The sequence below is a fragment of the Bufo bufo genome, chromosome 4 (genome assembly GCF_905171765.1).
Source record: "Bufo bufo chromosome 4, aBufBuf1.1, whole genome shotgun sequence".
In the NCBI taxonomy this organism is placed as follows: domain Eukaryota; kingdom Metazoa; phylum Chordata; class Amphibia; order Anura; family Bufonidae; genus Bufo; species Bufo bufo.
The window spans coordinates 451446954-451468725 of record NC_053392.1 but is presented as its reverse complement, the minus strand read 5'-3'; the positions used below and the strand labels follow the sequence as shown (position 1 = coordinate 451468725).

The following is a 21772-nucleotide window of genomic DNA, read 5'->3' as shown; positions in this document are numbered from 1 at the left end:
ATGAACAGACTTTCAATAAACATACAGGTGAAACTGGAAAAAAATTTATATTGTGCAAAAGTTCATTTATTTCAGTAAAGCAAATCAAAAGTTGAAACTAACATATGAGATAGACTCATTACATGCAAAGCGAGATATTTCAAGCCTGTATTTGTTATCATTTGGATGATTATGGCTTACAGCTTATGAAAACCACAAATTCACAATCTCAGAAAATTTGAATATTGTGAAAAGGTTCAATATTTTAGGCTCAAAGTGTCACACTCTAGTCAGCTAATTAATCCATAACACCTACAAAGGGTTCCTGAGCCTTTAAATTGTCTCAGTCTGGTTCAGCAGGAAGCCGCAGGGATGACCACAGCCTGGAGAGGATTGTCAGGAAAAGGCCATTGAAGAGTGTTGGGGACTTTCCCAAGGAGTGGACTGAGGCTGGAGTTAGTGCATCAAGAGCCACCACACACAGATGGATCCTGGACATGGGCTTCAAATGTCGTATTCCTCTTGTCAAGCTTCTCCTGAACAACAAACAACGTCAGAAGCGTCTTAGGCTACTTTTACACTTGCATTAGGAGCGGATCCGTCTGGTGTCTGTACAGACGGATCCACTCCTATAATGCAAACGCTTGCATCCGTTCAGAACGGATCAGTCTGCATAACTAGATCTGATTTTTCACTTCGTGAAAACTCAGATCCGACAGTATATTCTAACACAGAGGCGTTCCCATGGTGATGGGGACGCTTCAAGTTAGAATATACTAAAAGAACTGTGTACATGACTGCCCCCTGCTGCCTGGCAGGTGCTGCCAGGCAGCAGGGGGCAGACCCCCCCCCCTGTATTTAACTCATTGGTGGCCAGTGCGGCCGGCCCACCCTCCCTCCCCTGTATTTAACTCATTGGTGGTAACCATGGCAGCCAGGACTGCAGTAGCGTCCTGGTTGCCATGGTTACCGATCGGAGTCCCAGCGATTAAACTGGGACTCCGATCGGAACTCTCCGCTGCAACTAATGATGGGGGGGTCGGTCATTTTAATTAGGGGGGAAGGGGGGGCGGCCGCACTGGCCACCAACGAGTTAAATACAAGGGAGGGGAGGCCGGCTGGTTACCGATCGGAGTCCCAGCGATTAAACTGGGACTCCGATCGGAACTCTCCGCTGCCACCAATGATGGGGGGGTCGGTCATTTTAATTAGGGGGGGGCGGCCGCACTGGCCACCAATGAGTTAAATACAGGGGGGGGGGTGGGGGGTTTGCCCCCTGCTGCCTGGCAGCACCTGCCAGGCAGCAGGGGGCAGTTATTACACAGTTCTTTTAGTATATTCTAACTTGAAGCGTCCCCATCACCATGGGAACGCCTCTGTGTTAGAATATACTGTCGGATCTGACTTTCACGATCTAACTCAAATCCGATGGTATATTCTAACAGAGGCGTTCCCATGGTGATGGGGACGCTTCAAGTTAAAATATACCACCGGATTGGAGAAAACTCCGATCTGATGGTATATTAATAGGGACTCCTGACTTTACATTGAAAGTCAATGGGGGACGGATCCGTTTGCAATTGCACCATATTGTGTCAACGTCAAACGGATCCGTCCCCATTGACTTGCATTGTAAGTCAGGACGGATCCGTTTGGCTCTGCACGGCCAGGCGGACACCAAAACGCTGCAAGCTGCGTTCGGGTGTCCACCTGCTGAGCGGAACGGAGGCCAAACGGTGCCAAACTGATGCATACTGATCGGATCCACGTCCACTCAGAATGCATTAGGGCTGTACGGATCCGTTCGGGGCCGCTTGTGAGAGCCTTCAAATGGAACTTACAAGCGGAACCCCGAACGCAAGTGTGAAAGTAGCCTTACCTGGGCTAAGGAAAAAAAGAACCGGTCCAAAGTCCTCTTTTCTGATGAGAGCAACTTTTGCATCTCATTTGGAAACCAAGGACCCAGAGTCTAGAGGAAGCATGGAGAGGAGACACTATGCAAGATGCTTGAAGTCCAGTGTGACGTTTCCACAGTCTGTGTCACCTGCTGGTGTTGGTCCACTGTGCTTCATTAAGTCCAGAGTCAATGCAGCCGTGTACCAGGAGCTTTATGGTGATGGTGACTTCATTTTCCAGCAGGACTTGGCACCTGCCCACACTGCCAAAAGTACCAAAACCTGGTTCAAACCTGGTTCAAAACCTGGCCAGCAAACTCGCCTGTCCTGAACCCCATAAAGAATCTATGGGGCATTGCCAAGAGAAAGATGAGACATGAGACCGAACAATGCAGAAGAGTTGAAGGCTGCTATTGAAGCATCCTGGTCTACCATAACACCTCAGCAGTGCCATAGGCTGATGGCATCCATGCCAAGCCGCATTGAGGCAGTAATTTATGCAAAAGGGGCCCAAACCAAGTACTGAGTACATATGCATGATAATACTTTTCAGAGGTCCTACATTTTTCTATTTAACATCCTTTTTTTATTGATTTCATGTAATATTAAAATTTTCTGAGATTGTGACTTTGGGGTTTCATAAGCTATAAGCCATAATCATCCAAATTATAACAAATACAGGCTTGAGATATCTCGCTTTGCATGTAATGAGTCTATCTCATATGTTAGTTTCATCTTTTAAGTTGCATTACTGAAATAAATGAACTTTTGCATGATATTCTAATTTTTCTAGTTTCACCTGTATATTGAACAATAAATAATACATAATAAAGGCTACTTTCACACTCGCATTTTGTGTGGATCCGTCATGGACGGATCCGTTCAGATAATACAGCCGTCTGCATCCTTTCAGAACGGATCCATTTGTATTATCTTTAATATAGCCAAGACGGATTCGTCTTGCACACCAGGGAAAGTCAATGGAGGACGGATCAGTTTTCTATTGTGCCAGATTGTGTAAGTGAAAACGGATCCGTCCCCTATTTTACAGATATCATGTAGACATGTCCAGGGTGTCCAGAATTCAGTCGCTGATGCACTGTCACGCTTCAATTTCCAACATTTCTTTCAGGTCATGCCAGAGGCGGAGCCAGCAGGACTATCCCCTCCAGAGTTCAATAACCTACGCATGGATAAGCACAATTCATTTCATCCGCCAAATCCATCGTACAAAGATCACTGTCTGCCAACACAGCCAGAAATTACAAGACCGGTTGGAACGGCTTTAAAAAATGTTCTCTTCTCCACCCAAGGAGAGGCACAGAGAAGATCACTTATTTAATGGCGTTTTTGGCTTACTGTCACCAACACCTTAAACTCGGCTATAATTCCATCAGATTATACATGGCAGGGGTGCAATACTACTCTACCTTAAAAAAATCCTGATAGTCCCCCGCAATCAAGGCAATTCTTAGGGGGATTCAAAAAAGTTGCCAACCCAGCACTCCAAGCAGACAATCAGTTTCAGGGGAACTGTTTAGGAAGCTCTCCAATTCCCTAAACAGCAACCCCTTTGGGCTCCAACACAGCACGGTTATCCAGGCGGCCATGTATTTAGGCTTTTACGGTTTCCTGCGACCAGGAGAATTCACAGGTTTCTCTCCCAGATCCAAGGGCTCAACTAAGAGCCAGCTAGCCTGGAATCACGATTTTCATCTTGCAACTACCTTCAACCAAAACATCACATGTCCAAGTAAAATATTTAAAATCCTTCAATAAGTGGTGCGCCGTCCAGGTTTTCAATAAATTAATAAGTTCCTTGGCAAATTCCTCCCCAGATAGCCCGCTATTGACTTTCAAATCCAAGCCCCTCACGACAGCACAGTTCGTATCCCACATCCGTCTATTAGTTTCAGGCCTAGGTCTTGACCCCAAAACCATATCAGGACACTCCTTTCGAATCGGGGCCGCCTCCGCGGCGTCCAATCACAATGTACCCAGTCATATCATCCGTAAAATGGGTCGTTGGGAATCATCTTGCTTCACCAGGTACATTCCCAATCCACACCAGGAAATTTCAGAAGCTTTTCGTAACCTCGTTTTGTAAACCTTGTACCTATTCAATAAAATCCTAAAATCTACCCTGCTTGATTTTTTGTCCCCTATAGGCTACCCACGTTCGCGGCTATGGGCACAATCCAGGCCTTTTAGTTAGTCAGCAGCTTGGATAGGTCTATTCCTTGGCACCGTCACGCCAGCCCCAGTATCCGTAGCCACGACCATAATTGTCAAGGCTGATTTCAGCCTGTTATTGTGGGAGGGGCGGAGGCTTTATAGGCTCCTCTCCCACAGACTCTCAGCGCTGGCGTCACTCCGTGCCCCACCATCCCTCCCCTTTTTACGGGCTTCCTCAGGGTATGCCCCCTTATAGGCTACCCACGTTCTGGCTATGGGCACAATCCAGGCCTTTTAGTTAGTCAGCAGCACGGATAGGTCTATTCCTTGGCACCGTCACGCCAGCCCCAGTATCCGTAGCCACGACCATAATTATATATGTATTTTATTTTAAATCGTAGTCTGTTGAAATCTTTGGCTCATATGCTGAAAATATCACAAACACAATCAAAACGACAGACCACGAGGGACACTGTGGCATTCACTGCACCCATGACACTGGATGTGACTAAGGGGGAACTCCACTTCCATGCTCTCTTTCATACCCACCTACTGCATTTTGCTCCAAAAGGAGTTAAACAATCCCTAAACATGTGCACGCACAATGCTGCTGCCAGCCATCAGTACGGCTTACCCTGGTTACAAACGCACAAGCACTCACAGGCACTAACTGCATTGTAGCATACAATAAGCAAGCCTCTAACACACTAGAAGGCAGTGACAAAGGGTAGGTGGGGATAGGCGACTGCCTAGGGTGCCACATGACAGCAAAGTGCTAGGGGTGCAATTGGAAAAAATGTGCCTGGCAGCGTTCGCTACTAAGCCCCAGCTGTGCTTCTGACAGATTTAATCCCCACTGCTGAGAAGGACAAGAACGCTGCACAGGCAGATTATTATTTGGCAGACCAGAGTGCCCAACATCAGTACTGGCAATAGAAGCACAGCTGGGGCTGAGACTGCGGAGGTGCAGTAGACATCGCTCATCTAGACTTTAGTAAGGCTTTTGGTACTGTCCCACATAGAAGGTTTATCAATAAATTGCAGTCTTTGTGCTTGGACTCCCATATTGTTGAATGGATTAGGCTGTGGCTGAGGGACAGACAACAGAGGGTTGTAGTCAATGGAGTATATTCAGACCATGGTATTGTTACCAGTGGGGTACCTCAGGAATCTGTTCTGGGACCCATATTGTTTAATATCTTTATCAGCTAAATTGCAGAAGGCCTCGATGGTAAGGTGTGTCTTTTTGCTGATGACACAAAGATTTGTAACCGGGTTGATGTTCCTGGAGGGATACACCAAATGGAAAAGGATTTAGGAAAACTAGAGGAATGGTCAAAAATCTGGCAACTAAAATTTTATGTTGATAAGTGCAAGATAATGCACCTGGGGCGTAAAAACCCAAGAGCAGAATATAAAATCAGTGATACAGTCCTAACCTCAGTATCTGAGGAAAGGGATTTAGGGGTCATTATTTCAGAAGACTTAAAGGTAGGCAGACAATGTCATAGAGCAGCAGGAAATGCTAGCAGAATGCTTGGGTGTATAGGGAGAGGAATTACCAGTAGAAAGAGGGAGGTGCTCATGCCGCTCTACAGAGCACTAGTGAGACCTCATTTGGAGTATTGTGCTCAGTACTGGAGACCATATCTCCAGAAGGATATTGATACTTTGGAGAGAGTTCAGAGAAGAGCTACTAAACTGGTACATGGATTGCAGGATAAAACTTACCAGGAAAGATTAAAGGACCTTAACATGTATAGCTTGGAAGAAAGACGAGACAGAGGGGATATGATAGAAACTTTTAAATACATAAAGGGAATCAACAAGGTAAAAGAGGAGAGAATATTTAAAAGAAGAAAAACTGCTACAAGAGGACATAGTTTTAAATTAGAGGGGCAAAGGTTTAAAAGTAATATCAGGAAGTATTACTTTACTGAGAGAGTAGTGGATGCATGGAATAGCCTCACACTGCCCCTCTGGTCCCCCCTGACCCAGGAGCCTCACTGTCCCTTCTGCTCCGCTCCCCAAGCGTGCCTCACTGTCCCATTTGCTTCACCCCTGCCGCAGGTGCCTCACTGTCCAGTCTGTCCCTCCACCCCATCCCAGGTGCCTCACTGTCCCCTCTGTCCCTCCACCCCATCCCAGGTGCCTCACTGCTCCTTCTGCTCCCCCAACACCTCATGCTCTCCCCACAAACAGGCCCTGGTGCCTCACATTCGTTGCTTCCAATGGCACATACACTAACGGATATGGGGGACAGGAAGTGTTACTGGCAGTGGCACCAGAGTCACCTCCCCACTTCAAAGCCCACTGCAGCAGACTGCCAGCTATGGTCCTCCACTGAGGCTGCTATGATCCATTGGTGGCGAGTCGACCTTGTGTATGTATGTATGTATGTATGTCTGTATAAAAGCGTGTCTGTGTGCGTGTGTATGTCTGTATTAAATGCGCCTCCGTTTATAGGATGTGCTGCTATGAGTGACCCTATGTGTATGTAAAAGTATATTGCGTGTAACTCAAAGTGTACATGTGTGTAAAAACATTCAGATATTTTTCTATGGATTTTTGTTTTTACAAAGGCAGAGGGCATATTTTCTTCTGACATGGGCAAATGTAGGGTTGATGCTGTTACTGCATTAATGTAGTAGGTTTGAGATCAATTTAAAACTTTAAACGCTGAGCATCAGTCAATGACTGGGCTCAATGGTGATGTGTCCTGAGCGGTATTTTACTGCTGAGTAATGAGGCCAGTGATCAGCTGCAATGGTGCATGTGAACCCATTGGTGCAGGGCATACAGGTGCAAGGACATTTAGAAAAAAAGTCTTGGCCAATCCCTTTTGTGAAAATCTTCAGGCGACAAGACAGACTTGGGGCTCATGCACACGACCGTATGTATTTTGCGGTCCGCAAAAAAACAGATCCGTAAAAAATACAGATGACATCCATGTGCATTCCGTATTTTGAGGAACTAAACAGCTGGCCCCTAATAGAACAGTACTATCCTTGTCCGTAATGCGGATAATAATAGGATATGTTCTATTTTCTTAAAGAACGGAAATACGGAAACCGAATGCACACGGAGTAACTTCAGTTTTTTTTGCGGACCCATCGAAATAAAAAAATATATATATAAAAAATAAAAAACGGAACGGACACGGAAAGAAAATACGTTCGTGTGCATGAGCCCTTATAAACAAAGAAAAAAATCTTTACTCACCTAAGATCCCTCCATTCCAACCTTGTGAATCCGGTCCCCGTCAGATTGGAAGTGATGACGTTACATCTGTCATTTATGTGACAGCTCAGTGGTAACGTGTGATTGAATAGCACATGACCATTGAGGCTAGTGATTGGTTTAGAGCTCACATGAACGATGGATGTCACATCACCACTTCTGGTCCGACTGGGGGCAGGATCACAGCACTGGTACAGAGTGGACTTTTGGCAGGAGAGTGAAGCTTTTTTCTTTCTTTTATCAGCTGTCTGCTCCCATGAAAATCTTCAAAACTCTCAGATAATCGCTTCAGGAGAGGTCCGTACTTGACTAAAATGCTGTGGATCTACTGTCATTGATTTGTATGTGGCAAATCTGTAGCATTGTACATTCAAATGGTGTGGAATTGGAAAAAAACGCAATTCCTCCACCGTTTTATGGGTTTTGTTTCCATGGAGTTCTGTTTGCGGCAAAACTGACCTGTGCCCTTCATTCTTTGGGTCAGTACGATTACAACGATACCACACACACAAATGTTTTTGTGTCTAAATAGTGTAAAAATAAATTTAAACTTTGAGAAAAAAAATATTTCGTAGTCACTGTGATTTCGTAGTAAAGAGATCACAGAGAGGCACGGAGCATTATCAGTCATGTTAATTCTCCGTGCTTCTGCAGTCTGCATCGGGTCTTGGCACTCTTTCACGGAGCGGATGTCACGCACGGCATCCGCTCGTGTGAAACAGCCCTAAGGGGGCGTACTTTGCCTTAACTGCCTAGGACACCAAAATACCCGACCCTGCACTCTAGCCTACTAGGTAACAAAGCAAAGTGTACTTAGCGGGTGGGGGCTCATTTAGGGCAACTATCAGAACTCCTGTGAGCGCCGCTGCCTTCTCACAGCTCACCAAGCGCAGCGCTATCCATTGTATAGCGGCTGAGCTTGGTATCGCACTCAGTTGCATTCACTTCTATGGGGCTGAGCTGCTCCTAGGCCATGTGACACATGAAAGTGTTGTCACTCGGCCGAGGAAAAGCAGAGAAAAGGACTTCTCAAACAGCTGATCAGCGAGGGTCCTGGGTGTCGGACCCCCACCGATCAGATACTCATTCATGCTGAGGTTAGGTCATTAGTATAAAAATCTCAGAAAACCCCTTTAAGATTTAATATACAAACGTTACAGGGTTTAAAATATTACAAAAAATTACAAAAAGAACGTATAGATATGCAAAGTGCAAACAATACAGTAAGAAATGGGGATAAAATAAATTACAACCCAATTAGACCACTGAGGGATCCACACTGAGAAAAGCTTAGTCAATGTGACCTCCAAGCTTGGTGTGTCTGTCCATGACACATTATGGGGTTATCATATGTACAAAGAGACCAACTACAGTGATCCCTAAAGATACAATGGCCTCAGGATACAGTATTTTCAATATACATTGGTCTATTCTGACCCATCGTAAGTTGAAACTAGACTAAACACACAATGCCTCAGACTCAGATCCAACCCATCAAGGCCAATTCTCTGTTAAATAAGGCTACTTTCACACTGGAGTTTCTGGGTCCACCTGTGAGATCTGTTTCAGGGCTCTTACAAGCGGCGCAAAACGGATCAGTTCAGCCCCAATGCATTCTGAATGGATAAGGATCCGTTCAGAATGCATCAATTTGGCTGCGTTTGGTCTCCGTTGCGTTTTTTAGACGGTCACTAAAACGCAGCTTGCAGCGTTTAGGTGACCGTCTGACTATGCGGAGCTTAACAGATCCGTCTAGACTTACAATGTAAGCCAATGGGGACGGATCAGTTTTTCACTGACACAATATGGTGCAATTGAAAACGGATCCGTCCCCCATTGACTTTCAATGTAAGTCAAGACCAATCCGTTTTGACTTAGACGTTTTTTTGAATGAATAATGCAAATGGATCAGTTTTATAACGGCTACAAACGTTTGCATTATTCGCGCGGATCCGTCTGTGCAGCTACAAGACGGATCCGCACAGTGTGAAAGGAGCCATAGCTGTATTAGTTGCTAGTTAGGAGCTAGTCCTGGCATTGTGTCTCTCGTTGCTTTTGGCGCCTGATATGTTAAAGAGGACCTTTAATGGGTCCAAATATTGTAAACTATCAGGATATGTAGCGCGGCGCCCAGGGATCTCACTGCACTTACTATTTTTCCTGGGCGCCGCTCTGTTCGCCCGCTGTGGCCCCCGGTATATTCTCCCGCCCTGTATGCTAATTGCTAGCATCAGAGCAATGGGGAGGAGACTGCCCTTTTTCATAATGGGCATCTCCTTCTCCCGAGCGTCACAGCCAGGGAGAAGGTGACGCCCATTGTGAAAAAGGGCAGTCTCCTCCAAATTGCTCTGATGCTAGCAATTAGCATACAGGGCGGGAGAATATACCGGGGAGCCACAGCGGGCGAACGGAGTGGCGCCCAGGAAAAATAGTAAGTGCAGTGAGATCCCTGGGCGCCGCGCTACATGTCCTGATAGTTAGTTTACAATATTTGGACCCATGAAAGGTACACTTTAATTTAGAGTTTCAGTACAGGTAGTAAGACGGCCGGGTTACTAAATGGGCGTCTCCTTCTCCCTGGCTGTAGCGATGGCATCTTTAGGGGCTGTCTTATCTGGTAAGTACACCAGTTTGTAACCCATAATCCCATGAAAGGTCCTCTTTAAGAACTGACACCAATAGTCCATTTTCAGGATCCCTCAAGGAAGGATCTCACAACAGGAGAAGCGTCTTCGTGCCCTGATTATGAATATCTTGGTGGATTATTCAAAATGTGAATTATGATGAAGAGATTTCAAATATGTGTTATTTTCCCTGCCAATGGACCTAGACATTATCGATTCCCTATGGTTTGGGGAGATGGCCATTTTAAATTCCTTCCTTTCCCTAGGTAAGGGAACTTTCACACTAGCGGTATTCTTTTCCGGTATTGGAATCCGATAAAGGGTCTCAATACCGGGGAAAAAAAAACGCATCAGTTTTGTCCTAATGCATTCTAAATGGAAAGCAATCCGTTCAGTATGCATCAGGATGTCTTCCGTTCCGTCCCTTGTGCATGCTGCTGTATTTTTTCCGGCCAAAATCCCGGATTAATACCGCACTTGCCAAATCCGGCATTAATTTTCGTATTAATGCCGGATCCAGTACCAAGTGTTCCTGGAAAATTCTGCATCACCGAATCCGGTTTTCCGGTCTGCGCATCCGCCGGGACATAGGAGGAGCTATTTTTGCTTTTGCTTTTTAAATACCGGATCCGTTATTCCGGATGATACCAGATGAGACAAATCAGTCTAACGGATCCGGAAAAACAAGCTTTCCGTTTGTACACGGGTTGCCGGAACTGCCTGCTGGAATCAAAAAACGCTAGTGTGAAAGTACCCTAACAGAAAGTCCTGGCAAAAGGGACATTTAGAGCTTTCATTCCTCTGGAAATTTTATTTGCAAACCTCTGTGTAGGAATGTGTAGTGGGGTCTGGATTTATACAGAATGTCATATGATACAATATCATTCATAATACAATTTAAAAAAATAAGATCACATGCAGGATATAGGATGATTCATAACAATATGTCATGAGCCCCCATTCACCCAACAGCAGCCAGTCATTTTGGTGATATGCAGTATACACTTTTGCTTTTTATTGTATAGAAAAGTGCAGCAGACCACTTTCCTATATAGTTGACCACCGCAAAAAAAATAAAATTATATATATATACATACACACACTGCTCAAAAAATAAAGGGAACACAAAAATAACATCCTAGATCTGAGTTAATTAAATATTCTTCTGAAATACTTTGTTCTTTACATAGTTGAATGTGCTGACAACAAAATCACACAAAAATTAAAAAATGGAAATGAAATTTTTCAACCCATGGAGGTCTGGATTTGGAGTCACACTCAAAATTAAAGTGGAAAAACACACTACAGGCTGATCCAATTTTGATGTAATGTCCTTAAAACAAGTCAAAATGAGGCTCAGTAGTGTGTGTGGCCTCCACGTGCCTGTATGACCACCCTACAACGCCTGTGCATGCTCCTGATGAAGTGGCGGATGGTCTCCTGAGGGATCTCCTCCCAGACCTGGACTAAAGCATCTGCCAACTCCAGGACAGTCTGTGGTGCAACGTGACGTTGGTGGATAGAGCGAGACGTGAGGTCCCAGATGTGCTCAATTGGATTCAGGTCTGCGGAACAGGCGGGCCAGTCCATAGCATCAATGCCTTCGTCTTGCAGGAACTGCTGACACACTCCAGCCACATGAGGTCTAGCATTGTCTTGCATTAGGAGGAACCCAGGGCAAACCGCACCAGCATATGGTCTCACAAGGGGTCTGAGGATCTCATCTCGGTACCTAATGGCAGTCAGGCTACCTCTGGCGAGCACATGGAGGGCTGTGCGGCCCTCCAAAGAAATGCCACCCCACACCATTACTGACCCAATGCCAAACCAGTCATGCTGGAGGATGTTGCAGGCAGCAGAACATTTTCCACGGCGTCTCCAGACTCTGTCACGTCTGTCACATGTGCTCAGTGTGAACCTGCTTTCATATGTGAAGAGCACAGGGCGCCAGTGGCGAATTTGCCAATCTTGGTGTTCTCTGGCAAATGCTAAACGTCCTGCACGGTGTTGGGCTGTAAGCACAACCCCCACCTGTGGACGTCGGGCCCTCATATCACCCTCATGGAGTCTGTTTCTGACCGTTTGAGCAGACACATGCACATTTGTGGCCTGCTGGAGGTCATTTTGCAGGGCTCTGGCAGTGCTCCTCCTGTTCCTCCTTGCACAAGGGCAGAGGTAGCGGTCCTGCTGCTGGGTTGTTGCCCTCCTACGGCCTCCTCCACGTCTCCTGATGTACTGGCCTGTCTCCTGGTAGCGCCTCCATGCTCTGGACACTACGCTGACAGACACAGCAAACCTTTTTGCCACAGTTCGCATTGATGTGCCATCCTGGATAAGCTGCACTACCTGAGCCACTTGTGTGGGTTGTAGACTCCGTCTCATGCTACCACTAGAGTGAAAGCACCGCCAGCATTCAAAAGTGACCAAAACATCAGCCAGGAAGCATAGGAACTGAGAAGTGGTCTGTGATCACCACCTGCAGAACCACTCCTTTATTGGGGGTGTCTTGCTAATTGCCTATAATTTCCACCTGTTGTCTATCCCATTTGCACAACAGCATGTGAAATTGATTGTCACTCAGTGTTGCTTCCTAAGTGGACAATTTGATTTCACAGAAGTGTGATTGACTTGGAGTTACATTGTGTTGTTTAAGTGTTCCCTTTATTTTTTGAGCAGTGTATATATATATATATATATATATATATATATATATATATATATATATATACACACACACACATACACCAGACAGGATACCATTTTTTAATCATTGTGGCCAATGTACGCCGTATGCTACTATGTGGCTATACAGTGGCATACACTGACAGTACATGTCAAAGATTACTATCCACATATGCTTTTAATGTGTACAGACCATAATATGTATACAGCAGTATTTTACAACTGGACCCATCACCAGAGGATAGGTCATCAATATAAAATCCTGGATAACCCCTTTCATGGCCATTTACACATGCTCATCAGAGTAGGTGAGATCTGCACTTATAGGCAGCAATCGCTCCTCCCTATACAAACTGTTTCTGACCATCTGCTGCCGTATCCGTATCAGCAATACTTTTAACCGATGAACAAGGGTTTGCTCAATAATTGGCCCCTTTACAAGCATTCATACGGAGGTCCGTGATAATGATTAGCCAGATAACCATCCCACGCATACTTCCGCAGACATGAAATAAACTAGAGCAGAGTTCATATATTCACATTTACCTGTTCCTTGTTAGGAATCAAACACTGATGGGAAATCCAAGCAAAATGAGCTAGTTTTAGTTTATGTCCCCAAGAAATCTTTGAGCCTTTCATCTTCAAGTGGATGCCAGAGTAAATTCCAGCCATTGTTTCAGTCTCCTGTAATAGAAGGAAAAGTTCAAAAACAAAACAAAAAAAAACACCCGATGATAAGAATGCCTTCATACGCAGCAGATTTTGTTGCAGTTTCAGCAAAACACTCACGGTCGTGTCAATGCACCCTAAGGGGTTCATGCAACAGTGTCATCCATGCTGATTGCAAGCAATGACCGTGTGTAATGGGGTTAAACTTGGTTTATCTGTTGCAGTCCACTACAAGTGCAGTGAACCAGGAGTTGTGGGCTCCTCCTGCCCATTACTGTGCATAGGGAGAAAGCTGTGAATCAGCAGCAAGGGGGGCAGGGGGAACCAGCATCTCAAGAATACACTGGACTTTCTGTTTACAACAAGTACCTGTAGCTGAGTTTTGCCAAAAGAAAAAGAAAAAGAAAAAAAAACACAGGGCTGCATTCAGCATCATTGAGAACAATGCACCAAACATCCCGTCAGGTTCTGAGCAGGGCTTAACAAAACCCAGTCGCCATGTAAACCCCACAATTGTACCTGGTGACTGGGTTTTACTACCTGCATTTGGGGCCGTATGCTGAAACTGGTATTACATGGGACGGCCGAGCGACCAATTGTCAGGGAGGAAGCTGCTTGTTCAGTGAAGGAGACCGATGCATTTATATGCAGAGTAGCCAGCAGTGTGATACTAATCATACTATCCTGCAGTCCGATGCTGCATAAGGTCATAAAACGATCTTTTATCCTCCGTCTGCGCTCATTTGCATGTCAGCTTGAAGTCAAGGGGGCAGCGGCCTCCTTGCTTCAAGTCAAGGTCACCACACCTCTTCTTGCCTTTGAGTGACAGCCCGCAATTCAGCTTCGCTTTCCCAAGTTTTGCGCATGTGCGGTGCCCTCTGTTTTACTGCGCGATCCCATGTCAGGGCATGGCATCACGTAGTAAAATAGAGGGCACCGCACATGCGCGAAACTTCGGAAAGCGAAGCCAAATTGCGGGCTGTCACTCAAAGGCAAGAAGAGGTGTGGTTACCTTGACTTGAAGCAAGGAGGCCGCTGCCCCCTTGACTTCAAGCTGACATGCAAATTAGCGCGGACGGAGGATAAAAGATCGTTTTATGACCTTATGCAGCATCGGACTGCAGGATAAAAAGTATGATTAGTATCACACTGCTGACTACTCTGAGGTACTGCTGGCGGGTTTACATGCATTTAGGAGGTGACAGTTTCCCTCTAACCCCTTAAGGACACAGCCTTATTTCACCTTAAGGACTTGGCCATTTTTTGCAAATCTGACCAGTATCACTTTAAGTGCTGATAACTTTAAAACGCTTTGACTTATCCAGGCCATTCTGAGATTGTTTTTTCGTCACATATTGAACTTCATGACACTGGTAAAATGAAGTAAAAAAAATGCATTTTTATTTATAAAAATAATACCAAATTTACCCAAAATTTGTAAAAAATAATAAAATGCAAATTTCCAAGTTTCAATTTCTCTACTTCTATAATACATAGTAATACCTCCAAAAATAGTTATTACTTTACATTCCCCATATGTCTACTTCATGTTTGGATCATTTTGGGAATGATATTTTATTTTTTGGGGATGTTACAAGGCTTAGAAGTTTAGAAGCAAATCTTGAAATTTTTCAGAAATTTTCAAAAACCCAATTTTTAGGGACCAGTTCAGGTCTGAAGTCACTTTGCAAGGCTTACATAATAGAAACCACCCATTCTATAAACTACACCCCTCAAGGTATTCAAAACTGATTTTACAAACTTTGTTAACCCTTTAGTTTTTCCACAAGAATTAATGGAAAATAGAGATACAATTTCAAAATTTCACTTTTTGGGCAGATTTTCCATTTTAATAATTTTTTTTCCAGTTACAAAGCAAGGGTTAACAGCCAAACCAAACTCCATATTTATGGCCCTGATTCTGTAGTTTACAGAAGCACCCCATATGTGGTCGTAAACCGTTGTACGGGCACACGGCAGGGCGCAGAAGGAAAGGAATGCCATACGGTTTTTGGAAGGCAGATTTTGCTGGACTGTTTTTTTTAAAACCATGTCCCATTTGAAGCCCCCCTTATCCACCCCTAGAGTAGAAACTCCAAAAAAGTGGCCCGATTTTAGAAACTACGGGATATGGTGGCAGTATTGTTGGTAATAGTTTAGGGTACATATGATTTTTGGTTGCTCTATATTACACTTTTTGTGAGGCCAGATAACAAGAAATAGCTGTTTTGTGATTTACAACATTCATCTGAGGGGTTAGGTCATGTGATATTTTTATAGAGCCGGTTGATACGGACACGGCGATACCTAATATGTATACAATTTTTTTTATTTATGTAAGTTTTACACAATGATTTCATTTTTGAAGCAAAAAAAAAAATCATGTTTTAGCGTTTCCATAGTCTGAGAGCCATAATTTTTTCACTTTTTGGGCGATTACCTTGGGTATGGTATGATTTTTGCGGGATGAGATGACGGTTTGATTGGCACTATTTTGGGGTGCATATGACTTTTTGATCGCTTGCTATTACACTTTTTGTGATGTAAGGTGTTGAGGAACGGTTGAGACGTGTGCATATATATCCATGCATGCCTGCAAACACGTGCGGGCATGTATGGTATATATATGCATACATTAACCACCGCATCATGGGGTGATGCCCATGGTGATCCCCAGGGGCTCATGGTGGCCCCTGTGGGAAATATGTGGTCCCTGGAAGCTGTGCCCCCTTATAATCCCCCTTATATTAGTATATATATGTGCCCCCTTATATACAGTGGGGGAAATAATTATTTGACCCCTCACTGATTTTGTAAGTTTGTCCAATGACAAAGAAATGAAAAGTCTCAGAACAGTATCATTTCAATGGTAGGTTTATTGTAACAGTGGCAGATAGCACATCAAAAGGAAAATCGAAAAAATAACTTTAAATAAAAGATAGCAACTGATTTGCATTTCATTGAGTGAAATAAGTATTTGAACCCTCTAACAAAAAAAGACTTAATACTTGGTGGAAAAACCCTTGTTTGCAAGCACAGAGGTCAAACGTTTCTTGTAATTGATGACCAAGTTTGCGCACATTTTAGGAGGAATGTTGGTCCACTCCTCTTTGCAGATCATCTCTAAATCCCTAAGGTTTCGAGGCTGTCTCTGTGCAACTCTGAGCTTGAGCTCCCTCCATAGGTTTTCGATTGGATTAAGGTCCGGAGACTGACTAGGCCACTCCATGACCTTAATGTGCTTCTTCTTGAGCCACTCCTTTGTTGCCTTTGCTGTATGTTTTGGGTCATTGTCGTGCTGGAACACCCATCCACGACCCATTTTCAGTTTCCTGGCAGAGGGAAGGAGGTTGTCGCTCAGGATTTCACGATACATGGCTCCGTCCATTTTCCCGTTTATGCGAATAAGTTGTCCTGTGCCCTTAGCAGAAAAACACCCCCAAAGCAAAATGTTTCCACCCCCATGCTTGACGGTGGGGACGGTGTTTTGGGGGTCATAGGCAGCATTTTTCTTCCTCCAAACACAGCGAGTTGAGTTAATGCCAAAGAGCTCTATTTTAGTCTCATCAGACCACAGCACCTTCTCCCAGTCACTCTCTGAATCATTCAGGTGTTCATTGGCAAACTTCAGACGGGCCTGCACATGTGCCTTCCTGAGCAGGGGGACCTTGCGAGCCCTGCAGGATTTTAATCCATTGCGGTGTAATGTGTTTCCAATGGTTTTCTTGGTGACTGTGGTCCCTGCTAATTTGAGGTCATTAACTAACTCCTCCCGTGTAGTTCTAGGATGCTTTTTCACCTTTCTCAGAACCATTGACACCCCACGAGGTGAGATCTTGCGTGGAGCCCCAGAGCGAGGTCGATTGATGGTCATTTTGTGCTCCTTCCATTTTCGAACAATCGCACCAACAGTTGTCACCTTCTCTCCCAGCTTCTTGCTAATGGTTTTGTAGCCCATTCCAGCCTTGTGCAGGTCTACAATTTTGTCTCTGACATCCTTGGACAGCTCTTTGGTCTTTCCCATGTTGGAGAGTTTGGAGTCTGCTTGATTGATTGATTCTGTGGACAGGTGTCTTTTATACAGGTGACTAGTTAAGACAGGTGTCCTTAATGAGGGTGACTAATTGAGTAGAAGTGTCTAACCACTCTGTGGGAGCCAGAACTCTTAATGGTTGGTAGGGGTTCAAATACTTATTTCACTCAATGAAATGCAAATCAGTTGCTATCTTTTATTTAAAGTTATTTTTTCGATTTTCCTTTTGATGTGCTATCTGCCACTGTTACAATAAACCTACCATTGAAATGATACTGTTCTGAGACTTTTCATTTCTTTGTCATTGGACAAACTTACAAAATCAGTGAGGGGTCAAATAATTATTTCCCCCACTGTATGTCCCCTGTATGTGATGCCCCAGATATATGAGGGTGTGTGTATATATAGATATGTGTGTATGTGTTTGCACACGTGTCTATGTATATACACTTATGTCAGCATGACAGTATGTATGTGGGCTTATTGCTGCCCATTCATACCCCCGGTTCAAGCATCTGTGGATATATATATGCATATATGCAATTCCAACTGTTATCAACAGAGTTGTTATAGCCTGTAGGATAACAGCTGATTAGCATCTAGTCCCCTTTTGTTCAGGCCCAAAGCAATCAGACGCTTTGGCACCGTTTGTGAGGGGACCTTCTAACCAGAGACATCAAGAAGCTGAGAACCTGTTTTTCCACACCTCTGCCCATGGCTAAAACTCCATGCCCCTACTCCCAGCATTTTTGGGACTGGGGGGGGGGGAGGACTCTGGGGATTGTAGGCAGGCATACGTCACAGTGACACTATGATGTCACATGCCTGAGGAAGGAGGAGGGGGTTGCTTTTGGGCTATAAAACCCCGAACCGGCCAGAGGTGCGGTCTCTTGCAACCAGACTAGATTCAGAGATGCAGGGGAGAGAGCAGCTTCATGATGACCACCTGGATAAGGCCTAAGTATACCTGTGTAGCCCCTACCTACCCCTCACATATCACCCCTGGTCCTGTAACCCCTTACCCTTGCCATGTTACTGGACACCCTGATCCCCCCCAAACCCTTGCTCCACCGTGTAACCCTTTCCCTACCCTGATTAACCCCTGGTGGTAACCCCTGCTCTAACCCTGCCACACCCCCCCCCCCCCCCCCCCACTGTACACTTGCAGGGTATTCACCCTTGCATTGCTGTACAGTTCTGATATTATCCCCATTGTTAACCCTTTGTGTTTGTGGTCGGTTTACACCCCTGTGAGACCACCATTAACCCTCGTCGTACCCCGTAGGGACAGTGAATAGTCAGGTGGGGTGGGTTACTGATATTTGTGTGTATGATGTATTATTGTAATGTATAGATAGTATGTGGGGTGGAATTTGGGATTGTGTAGTGTAGTTAGGCTTGTATTGTGTTTATTGTAGTACTGTTTCTGTACTGCGGTGTGTACGTCTATATGTATATATATTCATATCCATTGATCCATGAATATATATATAGATATAACGTATTGCTAGACTGATATAATTGTATTGTGTAATAAATATTCCTTATTGTTCATAATGCAGTGTATGGTGTTTTTAGTAGTCGCCGTCGTAGTATAGTGATAGTAAGGCGCTTGCAGCTAGCGTAGTGATTAGTGTAAAGCATAGCGAAGGTATTGTTATTATATAAAGGCTTAAATGGGCGGAGTTATCACTAGATGGCTCCTCCCATTTATGAATATTAATTATCGATATTTGCATAAATATTGGTGATTAATATTCTCCCTTTACATTGGCGAGCCAGGTAGGATTTACCCTTGACACCCTGAGAGAGTAGTCTGTGACCGGTCAAATCATCAGGTCAAGCCGGTCCAGACTAACAGAGATTTTTCCCTGACTTTGGGAAAAAGAACTGTGTTGAAGAGTGCGTCCCTGAGGATGGAACAATTCAGGAGAAGGGAGCACGGATGCAGTGTAGATGGAGCTGGGCCATGCAGAGCAAACATCAGATGTTTTGCATGTGGTGGCCTAGGTCACATAGCGAGACACTGCAAAACAGATAGGATCATAACACACAGGACAGGAAACCAAGTCACGTGTTTCAGGTGTGGGAACAAAGGACACATTGCAAGGAATTGCCCTTGTGCAAGTAATTGCAATGTGTCCAACAGTATCAGCCAGGTAACAAATTGTGCAGTGGGGTCTAGTCAGCCTGGCCATAACGGGGTTACCTCTCGGCAGCATCACCAGCTGCTGAGGGGTCAGAGTGGCCAGGCTAGGCTAGGCAACACTTGACACCCCTGTACTATTTTTTACACCGTTTGTTCCCTGTGTATGTCCATGTTGTGTGTTTTTGTTATCTGTTTGTAAGTTTTTCTTGATGTTGATGGTGGTAGTCCTTGTCTACGGATGTGTTCTACCATGCTGATTTATGTAGTGTTGTAAGTCCCATCTGCTGTCTGTTTCATTCTGTGTCCCCTTGCAGTGGAACAGTGTTATACTGTGGATCAAGGACGTATAGGCTTGCGAGCAGATAATTTCACACGGGAAATCCTACACAAAGGATGATGTGATATTATTCTGGGCAGCCAGGGTCTCAGATCGATACAGATAACACTGTTTTGCTCAAGGTTTTCGGTAGGACTGTGTTGCGCTGGGGACTGGGGCGTACAGACAACATTGGTGTAATGTTGTGCTGTGCACTTAATTCTAGTCCGGTCAGGTAGCACAGCTCTGATAGGGATTGGACGCAGAGTGTTTGGCAGCAGAATGTGGACTGTGTTCTTGTGTTGTGGGGGCCTCGGGAGCCAGGGCATGCCTATGCCATTGGTTCTGCGGGCCTCCACAAGATGGGATCACAGGGGGAAATCGGCCTGGGTACACACGAGCGGACGGGGATACGGTGCCATCAATAACAAGATGGTGCTTTGTCCACAGAGCTCCAGTTATCCTAACCTAGTAGGGTGGCCATCCTTATCTGTTGGTGCAGAGGGATGTGCAGCAGAGGACTCAATCCTCTGAAGGTAGGGTGTTCAGACACCAGTGTTGGGATAACGAGGGGTCCTGTGAGATAAAGGGCAGCCCAATACCTTTCTCTACCCATGGGTCAAAGGTATTGGGGCTGGGAATTTTCACATTAATTGCACTGTTAGGGGAGAATCTCCCCTGGGAGCGCCTGGTATTTTCTTCTGCCATAGGTGTGATTTTTATATGGAGCGGAAGAAAAACCTAGGAGATGCCACAGAAGAGGCCAGCTATTCCCCCTGACACTGTTGTGAAGCTCCAGAGGATCCCACTGGATTTTGGCAACTAAGCGACCTCTGCCTAGAGGTGTTCTAGAGAAGACTGTGCCACAATCCAGCGGGAGCATTATTTAAGGCTCTGGAGGAAGACTTGGGAGACGTTCGGGTGGAAGAACTTATTCACTTGTTTCACCCAGTGAAACTTCTTCTGGTTCTGGTCATCGTAATCGGAGGGTCAAGGGACTTACTGACCAAATACACCAGAACCAGACAGAACTTTACAGAACTATCCGGAGGAGGAGGCTCAGGACATAACTCCAACTTTGTCCTGTAGCCAAATATTTTATGGACACTTTGTTTCCTATGAGGGTTCGGAACGTATAACATGTACTACCCTGAAACCCCATAGCACATTGTATTGTATATATATTGATTATGTTTGTTGGTTGATTGTGTACCCATAGACACTCTAGGTACAAATGTGTGACAGCCTATACCCAGGGAAACTCGCCCAACGCATTGCGGTGAGTTATAATTTGGCAGGACACATTTGCATCCTATAGTCGTTTCCCATTGACACAGGGGTCTGCGACCTACCTGTGTCTTTGGAGGTGTAGAGATATGCCAGGTTGCATGAGTCTCTATGGGTACACACATTTAATGGAATTTGGTGGTGTTGGGAGGGATGTGACATGTGTTTTGTGTGAATGGGGATAAGGTTAGGTCACGATAGGGACAGGCATCATTCATTTGCCACCTTGAACCCTGGAACGGTGAGGTTCTTAAGGGAAGGGCTGGAGGTGTAGTGTGGCGGAGGTGTTCTCCGCAGTAGAATTTAGGTACTATGACATCACTGCTTAAGAGTCTGACCTGCCTTGTAAAGACCTATTAATCTGTCCACGGGAGAACCGCACCCATCAAGATGGAAACAGACATTGGATAGAAGAAAGTTGGGATAAAGACTGTAAGGGTGAACCCACTCCAGAATTGGGGGGGGACGAAGATACCTGAAGATCGGCAGAATTACCGAGAGACTGTGGGGGTGTGGTCACTCCAAAGTGGGGGTGGCCGACACTAAGACTGTTAAAGAAAGACCAGCTAACCAAGAGACTGTGGGTGTGTGGTATCCTAAAGATGTCAAGAAGAAGACAGAAGGGCAGGTCGGAGGAAGCTGGATTGGGGATGTCTAAGTACCTAAAGATCAGTGTGCACTACAGTTCTTCCTGAACTTCCACCAAAGATGGGGTTGAAGGGG

The 21772-nt window shown here is 45.0% G+C and overlaps 1 protein-coding gene across 1 annotated transcript in view; it reads right to left on the bottom strand.

The window, feature by feature from the left end:
* Positions 1 to 21772, bottom strand: part of URB2 (URB2 ribosome biogenesis homolog) — a 154184-nt gene that overhangs the window by 112436 nt on the left and 19976 nt on the right. Inside the window, exon 2 of the mRNA XM_040429416.1 lies at positions 13142 to 13279. Coding sequence (XP_040285350.1) covers positions 13142 to 13267 — 126 coding nt within the window. The 5' untranslated portion in view covers positions 13268 to 13279. The remainder of the gene's footprint in view (positions 1 to 13141; positions 13280 to 21772) is intronic.